General features: G+C 55.9%; 7 protein-coding genes across 7 annotated transcripts; 3 read left to right on the top strand and 4 right to left on the bottom strand.

Annotated features, from left to right (window-relative positions):
• Window positions 1-403: 403 nt before the first annotated feature.
• F5144DRAFT_600354 (uncharacterized protein) lies at window positions 404-1,789 on the bottom strand (the record flags this gene model as incomplete). Its single annotated transcript, XM_066791069.1, has 3 exons — window positions 404-497; window positions 550-1,638; window positions 1,692-1,789. 3 exons carry the CDS (start codon window positions 1,787-1,789, stop codon window positions 404-406), a joined length of 1,281 nt encoding a protein of 426 aa, XP_066647306.1.
• A 404-nt stretch (window positions 1,790-2,193) lies between these two features.
• F5144DRAFT_564762 (50S ribosomal protein L30e-like protein) lies at window positions 2,194-3,651 on the top strand. The gene is made up of 2 exons (XM_066788442.1): window positions 2,194-2,728; window positions 2,817-3,651. The coding sequence occupies exons 1-2, from the start codon at window positions 2,386-2,388 to the stop codon at window positions 3,293-3,295; spliced, it is 822 nt and encodes a 273-aa protein (XP_066647305.1). The 5' UTR covers window positions 2,194-2,385; the 3' UTR covers window positions 3,296-3,651.
• Window positions 3,652-5,100, bottom strand: F5144DRAFT_564760 (uncharacterized protein). The gene is made up of 4 exons (XM_066788441.1): window positions 4,860-5,100; window positions 4,204-4,508; window positions 4,004-4,137; window positions 3,652-3,946 (listed from the first exon to the last, which is right to left on the bottom strand). Exons 1-4 carry the CDS (start codon window positions 4,870-4,872, stop codon window positions 3,895-3,897), a joined length of 504 nt encoding a protein of 167 aa, XP_066647304.1. The 5' UTR covers window positions 4,873-5,100; the 3' UTR covers window positions 3,652-3,894.
• Window positions 5,101-5,700: 600 nt separating this feature from the next.
• F5144DRAFT_483813 (NLI interacting factor-like phosphatase-domain-containing protein) lies at window positions 5,701-8,075 on the bottom strand (the record flags this gene model as incomplete). The annotated part of the gene is made up of 4 exons (XM_066785406.1): window positions 5,701-5,754; window positions 5,967-5,985; window positions 6,476-6,560; window positions 6,653-8,075. 4 exons carry the CDS (start codon window positions 8,073-8,075, stop codon window positions 5,701-5,703), a joined length of 1,581 nt encoding a protein of 526 aa, XP_066647303.1.
• A 1,220-nt stretch (window positions 8,076-9,295) lies between these two features.
• On the bottom strand, window positions 9,296-10,160 carry F5144DRAFT_146145 (cytochrome b-c1 complex subunit 8). Its single transcript, XM_066782432.1, has 4 exons — window positions 9,966-10,160; window positions 9,818-9,843; window positions 9,484-9,661; window positions 9,296-9,431 (listed from the first exon to the last, which is right to left on the bottom strand). Exons 1-4 carry the CDS (start codon window positions 10,022-10,024, stop codon window positions 9,374-9,376), a joined length of 321 nt encoding a protein of 106 aa, XP_066647302.1. The 5' UTR covers window positions 10,025-10,160; the 3' UTR covers window positions 9,296-9,373.
• A 240-nt stretch (window positions 10,161-10,400) lies between these two features.
• F5144DRAFT_484084 (band 7 family-domain-containing protein) lies at window positions 10,401-11,298 on the top strand (the record flags this gene model as incomplete). Its single annotated transcript, XM_066785421.1, has 2 exons — window positions 10,401-10,724; window positions 10,792-11,298. The coding sequence occupies 2 exons, from the start codon at window positions 10,401-10,403 to the stop codon at window positions 11,296-11,298; spliced, it is 831 nt and encodes a 276-aa protein (XP_066647301.1).
• Window positions 11,299-12,295: 997 nt separating this feature from the next.
• F5144DRAFT_146099 (uncharacterized protein) lies at window positions 12,296-14,930 on the top strand. The gene is made up of 2 exons (XM_066782431.1): window positions 12,296-12,586; window positions 12,657-14,930. The coding sequence occupies exon 2, from the start codon at window positions 12,680-12,682 to the stop codon at window positions 14,696-14,698; it is 2,019 nt and encodes a 672-aa protein (XP_066647300.1). The 5' UTR covers window positions 12,296-12,586; window positions 12,657-12,679; the 3' UTR covers window positions 14,699-14,930.
• The last annotated feature ends 240 nt before the right edge of the window (window positions 14,931-15,170 follow it).

Raw genomic sequence — 15,170 nt, 5'->3', positions numbered from 1 at the left:
TAGTTAACTATTGGATGCGGGAAAGAGTCACTGGTGTCCTCGGCTTCGAACGAGGCGTAAGCTCAGGAACCTTTCACTAATCTGCCCCATGCCAGAAGTCTGACTTCCCATTCGCCAAGACCCGATGATTACGCCTTTGTTCTGCGAGGGTTTGGCTCACAGTGCCCCTCTTGTTGGGGTTCCTCCTTGTTCCCCGCATTTTTGTTCCACGCAATCCGCCCCTAGCTTACGCGGCCAGTGGATGATGAGGCTCGTGAGGGAATGATGGAACTTTACGGCATGCGGTTATTTCCGGATTACTGTGGTAAGTTGTCAGAGGCCAAATTTCGATGCGTTTTCAGAGCGACGATGAGCTGTCGCGTCCTTGGCGGCCTCAAGTTAAATGTGCCAACGCGGGCTGGCCTCAAGGCTCGCCAAGCTGCAAAGAGAAACCGATATCCTCCGTCTTATAGTGGTCTGCGAGGATACTGGCAAGATGATGCCGCGTTTGAGGGCCCCTGTTAAACGTCAGCAACACGGACAGCAAGCCAAGCCTGAAAAGAAACCTACAGATTGGTGAGATAGACGTCGATAAGCTCTGGCGGGATGTAATCTGTGACGGTATTCTCCACGTCGAGCGCGTCCACCGCTGGGCCATTCGCGTAGCTCACATAGCTGGATGGGTTTCCCAGCTCACCCCTTGACACCTCGTCCGACGGATCCTCGGGGCAGAACTTGTAGACGGGACAGAGGACGATGACAGGCTTGAGATATTCGTACGCTGCCTGAGCAGCAATGCAGGAGCCGCTGTCCACCAGTAGCCCTCCGTTCTGGTACACGGCCTTCGCGCTGAAGATGACCTTGTTGACTCGTGGTATGTAGGCCATCAGGCCGTTGCTGGCCAGGTTAATGGTATTTACGCCGGCTGCGTTGAGCTTTTTCCGTAGAGTGGCGTAGGGAGCCTCGGATGTTCCGTAGGAAAAGGCATGACTGGCGATGAGAACGGTAAACCGCCGTTTTGATGCAGCCTTGACAAGAAACTTCTCGACGGTCCTTGACGGCTGATACGCCAGCACGTAGTCGCCCGGGTGAATCTGGATCTCTGAAAACCCTGCGATCTGGTCGTCGGCCTGGTTGATCTCGTCCAGGATCTCCTCAATCCCATCCATAACTTCGGATCGCAGAGCATGCGCACTAGCTGGCTGAGCTTGTGACATGGGAGTCGATGCCCCTGTTATCGGTGAGTCGCCAGGGTTCGCAACGGATAGGAGGTTGAACATGGACTTGGAGACTTGGAGGCCAGTCGAGATGACCGAAGGGGAAGGGCGAATCGGGACGGGTGCCGGCCGTTGCGGGGGGTGGGCGGTCGGGTTGGTGCTCGGAGTCAAGCTCTGGATGTCGGAAGCGGCCTCGCTGGCCAAGTCATCGGCGTTCCTGTCCTCGGTCGCCTCGTCTCGAATCAAACCCAACACACGTCGCACCACATTGCCGATAACAGGCTCCAGCGGGGCAGCGCGCGCCAGTCTCGACCCATAGCTCTGGATCCTAGACAGAAGCTGGTCGACATCGTTCCACTTTGATTTGGCGACAACTTGCCGAAGGATGTGTGCAGTTGCTTTGGCGCATTCGTCCCCCTTGACTTGGCGCCATTTTAGGAGACTGTGACGTAGTGTTAGCTGCCGGGCACAGAATTGTGCCAAAGCCGAGCTTACAAAATTAGAGACTCAATCGATGCCTCAAGAGTTTGATTGTTGAACGACTTTATTAAGTTGTCCAGGGTGGGCACATGGGCCGCTTGTGAGGGAGCCATAGCTTTGTCTCTTCTATGACAGATCGCGGGGCAGAGCTTAGTATTCAATGACCCCACGTTGGGATTGGAAACCCAGATAATAGGTGATCAGGATCGTGAATCGGGTTTATGTTTTTCTGTGCAGTAGGGAATCCTTGATGGTAGTGGATATAGGAGGTGGTTCGGAATCGACTTGTTTGTAGTGAAATTGGCTCCAAAGGCGATCTCGAGGAGGGATGGAATGTGAGTCAAATGTCATGCTCAAGCTCACGCCTCGAGAAAATTATGGTGGGGCTCGATGCCTGCCCCGCACATCCCACCTTTCTTGTTTTCGGCTAAACACCGGAGTCATGCACGAGACAATGCCAGGATGTGGCGCTAAGATAAGCGGAGCGGCGATACAATTGGCCTTCAAAATTTGGCATGGCGGTTCTGTTCAGAAAATCTGGAGGGCGAGCGATTCGGCGCGGAAACAGAGACAGCGATACCTATTTTCAACACCGATTTTCAACATCTCCCTCCTAAATTTTACCGACCAAACCTACCATTGGGACCTTAGTTTCTAGACTTCCGATATCCCACACCTAAATTCCCTTTCACGAATACCAACCATCACAATGGCGGCCGAGGGCAGGGTCGAGGTCGTTGACGACAAGAAGCTGAAGAAGGAGAAGAAGAGCAAGGACAAGTCGGAGAAGAAAGACAAGAAGCGCAGCGAGAGCGAGGGCGTCCGCAAAGAGAAGAAGGACAAGAAGAAGGACAAGGCGAAGCAAGACAAGCTCGCTCGCGCCCTCGATGCCCACCTCCAAGCCGATGCCGCCGCGGCCTTCGAGGCCCAAGACGACGTGGCCGATGTCGACCCCGAGGACCTGATCAAGCCCGCCGAGGAGCTGGTTCCGTTTGCGCTGCCTCTCGCCGACGACAAGGCACACAAGAAGATCTTTAAGCTGATCAAGAAGGGTACGTTAGCCAAACAAACCCCCTGCGGTTGATTAATTGATTGATCCATCCAACGCACCTACTAACCTCACTCCCTTTCTGTCAATAGGCGCCAAGCTCAGGTCGATCCACCGCGGCGTAAAAGAGTGCGAGAAGGCGATCAAGAAGTGCCCGCCCAAGACGGCGGCATCGGGCGAAGTAGCCGCGCCCGGGCTGGTCATCATCGCGGGCGACATCTCGCCCATGGACGTCATCATGCACTTCCCCGTGCTGTGCGAGGAGCACGGCGTGCCGTACCTGTACGTGCGGTCGCGCGCCGACCTCGGCGTGGCGGCGTGCACCAAGCGCGCGACCAGCGTGGTGATGCTCAAGCCCGAGGGCAAGGGCGCCGCCAAGAAGGATGGTGATGCCGAGATGGAGGACGCCGACAGCGGCAAGGTCAATGCCGAGGAGTACCTCGATGCGTGGAAGGATTTGGTCAAGACGGCTGAGAAGCAGTGGAAGATCCAGGTCCAACCGTGGGTCAAGGGCACACACCCTCTGCAAATTGCCGACCGGGAGAAGGCGCGGCTGGTGGCGAGCGCTTGAGTTCGGTTCGAGGGGGGGAATGTTGCTTCTGTCTTGGGGCGTTGACACCGCAAAGGCAAAGGCAAACCCACTAATTCACCAAGTGGTTTTGCCCTGGCTAGCTTGTCCATGGCTCCTTCCGCTCTTGGCCCGGTCACGACCAATTGGCCAGTTCCCGAGCGTCACAACGGCAACTCTCAATTGGATTGCCTGTTGATCACCCGCTGACCGTTGCTGTATGGCTGATCACGGTGATCAGCTTTTCTCTGTTGGCTTTCATGGCTCTCTTGTGTAATGGATGGCGTTACGAGGGTTTGGCACTTTGCATGGGTTCTGGGAAGCTACAAGGCTCCTAGGTGTAGATATTGAAAATGAAAAGTTCCTCTTGTCGTGGATCTAGGCCGGTAACACATTTTGAAACGGGAAATGGTACACAATGATGAAGCAGAGAATTTGGCAAGTTCAATCAAAATTTCCAGATCCGTGAATGCTAACACCGAAGTACAATTACAGCCGAGGAAAGCGCGAAGCCACCACCCATTCTGTCCCCGAGGTCACTCTCTTGGGTGCGCTTGATGCGATTAAAGAATGTCAACTCCGTTATCGTCCCTTGTCTCCGTTTACTCGGACCGGAAAGAGCTCCGGGTCAGAGGCGTGCCACCGGCGCCGGTGCTACAATCTTGTTAGCATTTGAGGTTTACTACATGGAGGATTGGGCTAGTTACTCACTGCTCAAAGGGGTTGGTCCGCGTTCCCCACCAAGCCATAAAGACAGACAGGCCGATCGTCTCGAACAGCTTGGCTAGAACGTTGACGCCCACCTGCTCCAAGGCGCGCTTCTCGACAAACAGCTGGCTGATGAACTGTGGTCAATGATTAGCACAATCGTCCCCATCAACTCCAGATGACGAATGGGCAATATGACTTACAGTAGGAGCACTGGTAGCCGCAAAGATCAGACCGCCCAGGTAGGCCGCACCCTTATAGCTCAGGGTGCCCGTGGCGTTGATGAGGGCGCCCACACCGTACGCCTGCAACCCGGAGCCGACAAAGGCGGTGCCCCATGCGATAGCGGCGCCTGTAGCCTCCCGTGACTTGAGGAACTCCTCCTTAGTGTTAGACGCCTTAGCGCGCTGGTATGTCTGGCCGAAGAGAGGGGTGAGCACGGCCAGCTCGGCGGCGTGGTTGAAGACGGTGCCGAGGGCGATGGCTGAGGGCTTGACGGCGGGGAGATCTGGGAAAAAGGTTAGCTTCCTGGAGAGAAAGGGTTGTTGTGTATTGTTTGTTATAGTCCAATGGCTCAAGTTGACCACCTCAAGCTCGACTTCAGAATTGGATCGATTCCCCGCATTTGAGATTGGCGTCACATCACCCAACCCACGGGTGGCGGCATCCTCTCAATGATCGAGCCTTATTCTCATCGACCGGGTAGTCGCTATCCAATTCTGAGATCGAGGCTCGAGCGGCGTCGACCTAAATATTCCAATTGCCTCATTGGTTCTGGCATTGAACCCAAGTTGTCGGCGTATAAGAGGGCCGGAAACGGGACGGGGCGGGGAATAATACGAGAAAGGGGTGTACTGACAGTGCAGAGACATGGTGGGTGGTGGATGAGATGTCTTGAAAGTCGAGAATTTGAAGTTCGTATTGTTCTTGAGAAGGAGAGGAATGAAATTGGATGTTGTCCTTTTCGCTGAATGGTGTACAGGATGATAAAAAGGCAAGTGCCAGTCAGTGGCCAGAGGGCGAGCTGGTTTATAGCAACAAGCGGGAGGACCGAAGCAGGGTCGGTGTTACTCCCTGGTTTCCTTACTCCCCCTTTGTGCGTCACTCATCCTGCTTGTAGTACAGGAAGGTGCCGCCAGCCTCCACCTTGTTAGTCTATCTGAGCCGGAAACACCAGGCCCATAACATCATCGCATCGAAGCTTCCCTGGGCTTGCACCTTTGAGAAGCTGTAGTATGACGTCACGATGTTCTACCCTGGCCTGCTCGCCCCACCAGAATGCTCAAACGGGTGGCCGGCGCTTTCCTGCAGAGGCTGCGCCGGCGAACGGCGGCCAGAAGCGGCAGTTTCAATATCCAGGCAAGCCAGGCAGTTCCATTGTCACTTTGGCTGGTCTCGAAGCTTGGTTCAGGGAGGGGTCTCAATTACTCCGTACTGACGCAATTGAGGGGATTCTTAGTCTCGGGCCGATGCCGCCCTGGGGCTGCTTTCGGAGCTTTGCCCTGGCAAACCTGGGACTAAGAGATCTGGACCACAGGGATCTGTATGATTCATGTAAAAGGGTTTGTTGAAAATCGAAGACCCAAGGGGCGATAACTGCACTACTGTGCAGCTAATATGATAGTGGGGGGTTGCTTGGAAGAATTGCCCCTTGCATTAGTTTAGTTTAGTGGGTGAACTTATCCCAAGCTCAGCCAGCGCTACATCCGCAACGCGGTTACTGAAGATTCGGGATCAAGAATGCCATCATAAACCTAATCATTGAAGCTTATTTATCGGAAATAGGATGGTGTCCGCACTGGCTGGACTCTGGGAAAAGACGAAGAGTCTGGTGGTTAATAGCCATGTAATTGAAGGGTTAGGGTTCTTCTACTGGCCATCTAAGCCATCATATAACTACCAGGTAACTCCTTACTGTCTGTCATCAGGCGGACATCCACTCGCTACGACCATCTACTAAGTTTACAGGTTCAAGCCCGGTCCGGCTCAATGCCTAGGTAGTTAGTTACACCAACTACTCTCTAGCCACCTGGCCAGCCACTTTCACCAACATCCGTAAAATGACGAAAGCAGGTTCTGTAAAGCCTCAATTACCAGGAAGCTACTCGGCCACAGCAGAGTTACTCAATACTCCTTCACATGCCGTAGGTGTGATGCCCCTCGAGCAACAGCGACCCCCAGGTATACCACACACATAGCACGAGAGCGTCTTCACTCCGCATGCCTTCGCTTGACCCGCTCTGTAAAACATTCAACTCTTTTGCTTGCTTGCTTGCTTGCTTGCTTCCTCCCCACCCACCTATCTCCAAAAAAACAAGAGAGAGAAATGTGATGTTGCCCCCGCCCCCGCCAATCCATATAATGCCACAATAAACAATGTCCCCAATCAATGCCACCCCTCTCTCGTGTCAGGCCATATGCTGCCCGTCCTCGCCGCCGCGCAGGGCAAGGAGCGCACGCACGTCAGACACGTACTGCAGCCCCTCAAGAAAGGGTATCAAGTTCGACAGGTCGCTGTCTGTGGGGTCGCTGATCCAGCCCTGTATCGGGATTGCGTTGTCTGTAGATGGATGGTGTGAGTATTGGTTAGGGAGGTATGGTTTAGAAGGGAAGAGAGTGGAAGGGGAGGGGGAGGGATATAAAAATACCAACCTTGGTGGAACATGTAGCTCAGTGGGCTGTTATCGAGGATCATAACCTTACTCAGGTCGGGCTCGACCGAGCTCAGGTCCTTGATGAAGGCACCGTGGCGGAAGGTGCAGTGTTGGCGGTAGTAGCGGGCCGAGAAGTACTTGCGTTCGGCCTCGAGCCAGTCGATGACCGGGTCGGCGTACTCCTGCACCGACGCCGTGAAGACGACCAGGTTGAACCACTTGCTGACGCGCCGCAGGAACTCGTCGCAGTGCGGCCGCTTGTGCACGTAGTACAGGATCGGGTGCTGGGGCCCGACGGCCGCCTGCCCTCCCGCGCTCTGGTAGGTGGTGTTGAGACGCACCTCCACCATGTGCCCCGAGCTCATGCGCCCGCCCTTGGACAGGCTGTGGATCAATGTCTCATCGAGGTCGAGGATCAATGTCTTTTGGTGTCTGACGTCGGTCATTTCTACGTTCTTGTTGATATACGAGGGCTGTCGGCGTGGGATTAGCGGGCGCGGAGGCGCCGGCGTCTTGGGGTACTTGGTCAGGGCGCCGGCGGGAGAGGTTGGGGACTTCAGCTGGGCCGAGATGCTGTCCATGGCGTCGCCGGACCCGCCGCTTCCGCGAGCGCTGGTTGACTGTGATTTCCGGTGCTTCCTCTGCCGCAGGGCCTCGTCAGAGTGGAGTTTGATTCTTATGGAGCGCTGCGCCGGCGCAATCTCGTCGGAATCCGGTAGCGATTTCGAGCGCAAGTGTCTTCCACTTGAGCCTCGACGGGTGCCCTGCCTCTTACGGTCCGGGTCCGACTCCGATTCCGACGAGAGGCCGGACGACGAAGAAGCGTTCGATCCGACGACACGCAATGTTCTACTATTCCTCCGCCCGCTCCCGCCTGCGGACCCCTCTGTACCCTGTCTGCGCTTCTCGGACGCAGCTATCCCTTCGTGATAATCCAACGCCATCCTCTTCGCATCACCCCCGTAGAGGCCGAATAGCCGCCCGAGCTGCTGCAGCGGCGCGAAGTGGCCGTTCTCGTCGCAAAAGCAGGCGTACAAATAGACGCCGGGCGTAGCCAACGTCGACAGGATCCACCGTACAGAGTCCACAAAGGCGTTCGTAACACGTTTTGGGTAAAGCACCCACAACCAGCCTCGAGGCTTAGAGTCTTTTGCTTGGGATATTAGGGGGGTCGTTTCGTCGATCGCGTATTCGTGGCGCCGGTCGTCAGTTGGTGCGTTTTCTAAACGGAAGTCGTCAGGCTCGGCCATCAATCCATCCTTCTCATTAATATTGCCTAACGCGCTCTCGGTCTGGTTCTGCCGCGGCCCGTCGGCGTCGGAGCTGACTGCCAGTCCTAGAGCGTTAAGCGAGTTTGATCTTGTCGGTCCTGGGCTCGGCGGAGGGGAGACTCGGGCCGAGATGATGTTGAGGGAGTTCATCTTGCCGTCGACATCGAGAAGGCCATGAAGGACGAAGTGCGACCGCGCCAGGGGGGAGGGGACTCGACTGGGCGAACCAGCAGGATTTGGGTCGATGGTGTGGACTCGCGGCCAGGTGGCCAAAAATGAAAAAGCTATGCGCTCAGCACACCGAAGGCCCTTTTCTGCTGTTCCACCCTTGATTCCAAGTTTGCACTCTGTGGGCTCGCTCGGCGAGAGGTTCGTGTGGTGTGGAGGATGATACGAATACCGACAAAATGGAGGGAGCAAGGGACGGGCCCAGGGTTCGTGCTGAAGATCAGATGGGACGGGGCGATGTCATCGGCCTCGGTTGCCTTCAGATTGGAGCCCAACCTTCTTCTGCCTCTTAGAGGCCCGCCTACTGTGAAGCGACAGCAATTCGAGGGAAATGGTTTGACAAAAATCAAACCAAGTTGCAGCCTGTGCAGGTCTTCTCACCTTGCTTCAACGGTAAAGCTGTTATCCGGATTCCGGGTTTGCCAAATCGGCAATGGCGCTACTGGGGGAAAACGCGGCGCTAGCGAGAGGTTCATCAGCAGGTCATCCCGGCCTGCTCAACAAAAGAACCCCCCTGTCGCAAGCCCGAGTTTCTTCACGTGCCAATCCGAGAACAACCTGAAGTCCAGTTTCGGACGGATCCACAGAACCTCCCCCACCTGGGCACGAACCGACAGGAAACCTGCGTTAGCTAGGTGAGTTTCTTTCTGTTACTTGCGAATTAATTTATCACCCTGAAAGTTGGAGATCCGGGGAAGCCCGCGTCTGGCTTGGCATCGAAATGTTAGACGTATTATTTGTGTGTCCGTTCTAGGAGAAGTGAGCTGCAACCCTCCATTAGAGGAGTCAGATCTGTAAGACAACGCCCCAACCGATTTAACTAGCACAATGCTGGTTTCAACAAATCACACAGTGGGCTTGCGCGCGGCTTCGTCGAGGCGGACAGCCATGAGAATTTGGGGGGGACCGGGAGATTCCGGCTCCAACTTTTTTTTTAAGAGGAGCACGGTGACCGATTCCATTGTTCAACGGCTAAGCTACCAGGTGCTTCAGGCCAACCATAAACAACCTAACCCAATGGTGGTATTTTCAATCCGGCGGGTCATAAACCAGGTAGATACATAGCAAATCATGGCATGATCCTGAAAAGGACAGGTTAGAGAATGACAGACGGGCAGCAACTGGGTCTATCCTTAACCCCCATCTCTGTTGTGGTGTACAAGTGCGTCTATTTATTCACACGTTTCCGCTTCTGAGTGGTATCCCTCGTTAGCTCGCCCTTACTCCTCCTGGCCACCGAACTCGGCCCGGCCCTGCTTCGAGTTGAGGTAGTGGTTCCTGACAGCCAGTTAGAGTTGAATTTTCCATGCCGTCAGAGTCCAAATCATACTTGTCAATGGCCCAGTTCACGATGTAGTAACCGGCAATCATCGGGGGAGCCCAGTACAGGACCTGTGCGCTGAACCGCCTCCAGGTGTTGAAGAACGCATCGTGGGCAGCGCCAGCAAGGGGGTACTGGCGGTTGGGGGCAATGCCGTAAGAGATGATGCCCTTCTGCTTCATGCCACCTGTTGAAGAACTCCGTCAGACAAAGTGGCCTTCGAATATCTGGCGGATACGGCGTGGTCGTCTTCTTTGCCCCTCTAGCTTCCCCCCTCTTGAATTGTATCCCGCACTACGCCCAACCTTCCCATTGGCGTCGTCTCGATTCGGATATCACTCACCAAAGTTGCCCCATTCGCCGAGGTATCTGCAGAATCGTTAGCAAAAGCCCCTATGAATAATTGACCTCCCAATGCGCCTAAGGGCTGGCCCTCTCCCGAGCTCGGGAAAAGGCGCACGGAATGCCAACCACGTCACCGGGAAACTGACTTTCCATGCGTGCCGACAGGGGCGCCGCCGCCTCCGAGGAGGTACTGAGTAGGGCGCATCGTGAATCGGGGAGTCGAGATAAATGCGTTGGGGGGGGTTCGTTGGTAGCTACGAGCGCAGTGGTAGGGTTGGCTCTGGGCGGTTTGCAGTCGAAATCAGTCGCCAGAGCCGAGAAACAGCGCCCCAATGAGGCTAGTGCCCGGCGAGCAAACGGGCAAGCTTGCCACGCCCGGACCACCCGGCGAGCCCTCTTCCATCGTTTTGGCCCCACTTTTGCAGAAGCTCCATCGATTTGCCAGTGCAAGCAGTCGAAGCAAATCGGTAGACCACCCCACGACGACGAGCTCAAGCAACAGACGGCGGTTTTCCTCAATCCGACCACACCCAAAATCCACACGGCCGGTATCAGCGTTTGCTGAGTAACCAGACTGCAAAATGGCGGCAAGGGGTCTAGGGTTCCTCTACTCGGCGGCAGTTCCGGCGGCGATTGGCTACGGCTTGTTCAATGCCTCCATCTACGATGTCAAGGGTGGCTCCCGGGCGGTCATCTTCGACCGGTTATCGGGTGTCAAGGAAACGGTGACTGCCGAGGGTACACATTTCCTCATTCCCTGGTTGCAAAAGGCCATCATCTTCGACGTCCGCACCAAGCCGCGCATCATCCCCACGACGACGGGCAGCAAGGATCTCCAGATGGTCAGCTTGACGCTCCGAGTGCTGCACCGGCCCGATGTGAAGGCACTGCCCAAGATCTACCAGGTCAGTTCCCCCCCTTTTTTTCCCTGCATTGTCTTTATTTTCGCCACCGTACTAACCCCCACCACAGTCCCTCGGTCAAGACTACGACGAGCGCGTGCTCCCCTCGATCGGCAACGAAGTGCTCAAGTCCATCGTGGCGCAGTTCGACGCGGCGGAGCTGATCACGCAGCGGGAGGCGGTGTCGGAGCGGATCCGGCAGGACCTGATGAAGCGGGCGCGCGAGTTCAACATTGCGCTCGAGGACGTGTCCATCACGCACATGACGTTCGGCAAGGAGTTCACCAAGGCGGTCGAGCAGAAGCAGATCGCGCAGCAGGACGCCGAGCGTGCGCGCTTCATCGTCGAGAAGGCCGAGCAGGAGCGCCAGGCCAACGTCATCCGCGCCGAGGGCGAGGCCGAGAGCGCCGACGCCGTTGGCAAGGCCATCGCCAAGTCGGGCGACGGCCTGATTCAGATCCGGAAGATCGAGGCGAGCAGGGAGATTGCGCAGACGCTGGCCAGCAACCCGAATGTGGCGTACCTTCCGGGCGGCGGCAAGGGGACGAATTTATTGATGAATGTGGGCAGGCCATAGGTGGTGAGAGGAGATCTGGTGGATATGTGAAACGATAATCGGATGAGGACTGTGTATTACTACGCCATGGCTGCTATTTATTCCCCGCTTCGGATTGTCACGAGAATGAGCACGGATTTCAGTGCAGCCAACACGTCGCTATGCAACTGGGGGCTGCTAGGGCCTGGCGCCTGGCTGTCCTTCCAATCACCAACATACGTGAGAGGTTTACAGCTATGGGGCATGTTTCGATGAGCCCTACTGCTATGAGGCCAACCGCGGAGAGGCCTACCGTGTAATATGGCCAGCTGCCATGGCTGATAAGTCGCCGTTATGGGTACTACGATAGACTGTCCACATGGTCCTCTAAAATGCTCAGGGTCCTGTTGAAGAGTGTCTAACCATGTCTCGACAAAATAGTTTACCAGCGGAAAAGAAAGGAAGGTAAGAACCACAGCGGTGGAAAAATGAAGAGGGTAATAGTACCATTTGGATTATCACAGAGGAAAGACGAGAGGTGTTACTCAAGGGGTTGCCTTCTTTGATCACCCCACTCATCCAAAGGTGGGCTGGTGGGAAACAGCAGGGGTAGCTGACAACCTTGCAGCTCAAGTATAACTAAAAGCAGCCTGGCCGTGCAAGCTGACCGTGTGCTTCTTCTCTTGGCAGGCCTCACTGGCGCCAACAACATCAAACACGACATGAACAAAGCCGTCACAGCATGGGACGAATATTGTGACTCTGTTTACATTTCTAGGTCTCTATCTAAATTTCATCCTTTTGCAACCTTTGGATTCATCTATTATTTATTTTAGCTTATGTGACACCCTCTTACCCTCTTTACTCCCTTCCAACTTCACCAGTGTCCATCCTCTCTCTCCTGTTGCACTTCCAATCAATTGGTCCTCTCCAATCGCTCCTCCCGCATCAAACCAGTCTCACGTTTCCGGGTTTCGCCCTTTCCATTGCTGCTCCCATTCTAGGTAGGCAGGCCGTGCAATAACTTGAACCTCAAACCCATCTTTTTGGCAACCTGAGAACCAACCCAAATCTTCATACACACTCATTTTATCCCCCGAGTTCAGCATTTGGACTTCAAAGGCCTCTGTCGCCTTGCCTATACCATCCATCCTCCCGACCCAACCGCTTCGCTACGCTACAATAACCACCACTTTTCCCCCAACACTGTTCTCGATCTAAACACCATTCCCAGAATACTCCTTTCCGAATCAGCCACAGAAGGGAGTATCCCGAGTTTGGTTCTTTTTGTGTTTGTTCCCATTCTCTTGATACATACATGGTTCACCTGGTACCTCCGCCACAAACCACGCCTTCCTGTTGACCTCTCTCACCGACCAACGTGTCTGACTCATTGCCAGATAACCCTCCCATCAAGGACGCGATGGATGCCGTTCTACGAAACTTCAAGTTGATCCCCTGCCCGACAGGGGACAGCTGCACCAAGTCTAATTGCCCATGGCAACACACCCGGGATCAGGACTCTCCGACAACCCAGGCAGAGGGCGGAGGCCAGGACGGAGGTCAGGACGGAGACGGGCCACGAAAGCGTCGAAAGGTCTCGTCCGAGCCTGCGCCTACCCCAGCGCAGCCTACCTCGACGCAGCCAGAGCCAGAGCCTTCCTCGGCCAAACAACCAGTTTCACCTCCGCCCCTGAAACGAAAGGTGCCTTTGCTCCCAGGCCAGCCAACTCCCCCAGCTCCCCCAGCGCCGGTGACAAAACAAGCTGAGCCAGCACCTGGGCCAGTCGCATCTTCAACATCGACAACAAAGGCTCCCCAAAGCGCCACGCCTCAAAAGGTCACACCCCAGCACAATGCGCCACAGAAGGTCACGCCCAGGAAGCCTGAAACCCTCAACCCCCGCCACCTGAAGTCGGCAGCTCCAGCGGCCCATGACTTTCGATATAAGGCCCTCAAGGTTCTCCATGACCAGTTCCACAAACTCAACGAAGAGCTAAAGAAAGACGCCAAAGACGACGAGAAGATGCTCGTTCTATCGGCTCAGGAGCTCATCTGGTTAGCCCTCGACGAGGAACAAAAAATAGCTACGGAAAAGCCGTCTATTTATCAAAACGTTATTAAAAATCGCATCATGGTCTATAAGCGGATGACTCCGGGCCAGTGGAAGGACGAGCGCGTTGCCGAGCACAAGAAGAAGCAAGCCCCGGCAACACCCGCATCGAAAACACCAAAGAAGCCGGCCCTTGGCCCTCCCAAGGTAGTTGAGACGGGCCTCACTCGCCAGCAAGAGGTCGACTTCCTCACCCACCTACTCACGCCGATCGATAAGCTCACTCAGTGTGGCTATGTTCCGACCGCCCCGAGCGAGGCGGAGGTCGCCAAGGCACGTGAAGGAGAAGAGGCCTCGCTGGGCTACGAAGCTTGCGACCGCTGCAGGACCAATTTCCAAGTATTTCCCGGCCGCCGTGAGGAAGACGGAGCTTTGACGTCGGGAGGCAAATGTCTCCATCACCCAGGCCGGGCATACTACCCGGAGCGGACCATGGCCGACTTCGACAAGCCTGCTAGGCGGTACCGGTGCTGCCACCAGGTCGTGGGAGAGTCAGCGGGCTGTGTGAGTGGCGGCACCCACGTCTTCAAGACAACGTCTCCAGCGCGCCTGGCGTCCCTTATCCCCTTTGCCGAGACGCCGGCGAACCCGCTAGCGCCCAAAGACCGCGCCGTCTGCTTCGACTGCGAGATGGGCTACACTGTCCGCGGGATGGAGCTGATCCGTCTAACAGCTACGAGCTGGCCTGACGGAAAGGAACTCCTCGATGTTCTCGTCCGCCCTGTCGGCGAGATCCTCGATCTCAATTCCAGATTCTCTGGTGTCTGGCCCGAGGACATTGTCAACGCCGAGCCGTGGTCGGCCGAGAAAAGCGCCCAGGACCAAGCACAAAAACAAGAAGGGGAGGAGGAGGGCGCGGGCGCAGTCCAAGAAACAGACCCGAAAACGCGAAAAAAGATGCAAATCGTCCCATCACCCACCGTAGCACGCGACCTGCTCTTCTCGCTCATCGCACCCGACACCCCTCTCATCGGCCACGGCCTCGAAAACGACCTCAACGCAGCCCGCATCATCCACCCGACCCTCATCGACTCCATCCTGCTGTACCCCCACCGCCGCGGCCTGCCCATGCGCAACGGCCTCAAGATGCTCATGGAGACCCAGCTCAACAAGGCCATCCAGGTCGAGGTCGAGGGCAAGGCCCTGGGGCATGACAGCGCCGAAGATGCCCGCGCCGCTGGCGAACTGGTGCGCCTCAAGGTGCAGGAGAAGTGGAGCGCTATGAAGGGCCAGGGCTGGAGGTTGGTGGATGGGCAGTTTGTGCCGCCTAAGGGGGCTAAGGGGGCTAAGGATGGGGCGCTGAGTGAGGCGTTTATTGAGGGGCGGTAGCTTGCTTACATAGGTAGCTTGGGTTCTCGGTTTTTGGTGTGCCATTGGTTTGGGGTGTGAGAGGCGGCTGGCTGGGTTTGGGTGAATCATGGGCCATAGGTACTCGTGGGCATGAGGATACCTTGGAGCGGTGCCCTGCCTTGCTTGGGTGGGTGAGATTTGGAGAGCCCTGCATAGATTCCATTGCTCCTGCATATAGGCATAACTGGAAGTGCGTTATCAGCGGTCACGATGGGTTCTGGGTGGTGTAACAAGGTTGTATGCTCGGCCACAGTGAGCTGATACTGCCGGCGTGAGTGAGGCCCGGGCACACTTCTCTAATTTCAAGACACGCTGGTGAACAAAGGCATGGCTCCACTGCAGTGCTTGGTCCCCTTGGTCCCCTTGGTTCCTTTGGTGACGTCAACAGGTGACTGGGTAGGGGGTTGGAGGCGAGTCAGCTCCATCGTCTGAACAGGGAGGTTCTATAATA

This window comes from Chaetomium tenue, assembly GCF_020726465.1.
Source record: "Chaetomium tenue strain MPI-SDFR-AT-0079 chromosome Unknown F5144scaffold_2, whole genome shotgun sequence".
Taxonomy (NCBI): domain Eukaryota; kingdom Fungi; phylum Ascomycota; class Sordariomycetes; order Sordariales; family Chaetomiaceae; genus Chaetomium; species Chaetomium tenue.
The sequence above is the reverse complement of the archived record's forward strand: the minus strand, read 5'-3'. Positions and strand labels throughout refer to the sequence as shown.

Excerpts from the sequence above, each read along its gene's own strand:
- F5144DRAFT_564762 (XM_066788442.1), top strand. The coding sequence starts at position 2,386 with ATGGCGGCCGAGGGCAGGGTCGAGGTCGTTGACGACAAGAAGCTGAAG. Across the intron at positions 2,729-2,816 it reads CTTTAAGCTGATCAAGAAGG|GCGCCAAGCTCAGGTCGATC; the intron begins GTACGTTAGCCA and ends TTCTGTCAATAG.
- F5144DRAFT_564760 (XM_066788441.1), bottom strand. Across the intron at positions 4,138-4,203 it reads CGGCTACCAGTGCTCCTACT|TTCATCAGCCAGCTGTTTGT; the intron begins GTAAGTCATATT and ends CATTGACCACAG. Across the intron at positions 3,947-4,003 it reads CGGACCAACCCCTTTGAGCA|CACCGGCGCCGGTGGCACGC; the intron begins GTGAGTAACTAG and ends ACAAGATTGTAG.
- F5144DRAFT_146145 (XM_066782432.1), bottom strand. The coding sequence starts at position 10,024 with ATGCGCCCTACTCAGTACCTCCTCGGAGGCGGCGGCGCCCCTGTCGGC. Across the intron at positions 9,662-9,817 it reads CGGCGAATGGGGCAACTTTG|GTGGCATGAAGCAGAAGGGC; the intron begins GTGAGTGATATC and ends GTTCTTCAACAG. Across the intron at positions 9,432-9,483 it reads GTGAACTGGGCCATTGACAA|GAACCACTACCTCAACTCGA; the intron begins GTATGATTTGGA and ends ACTGGCTGTCAG.
- F5144DRAFT_146099 (XM_066782431.1), top strand. The coding sequence starts at position 12,680 with ATGGATGCCGTTCTACGAAACTTCAAGTTGATCCCCTGCCCGACAGGG.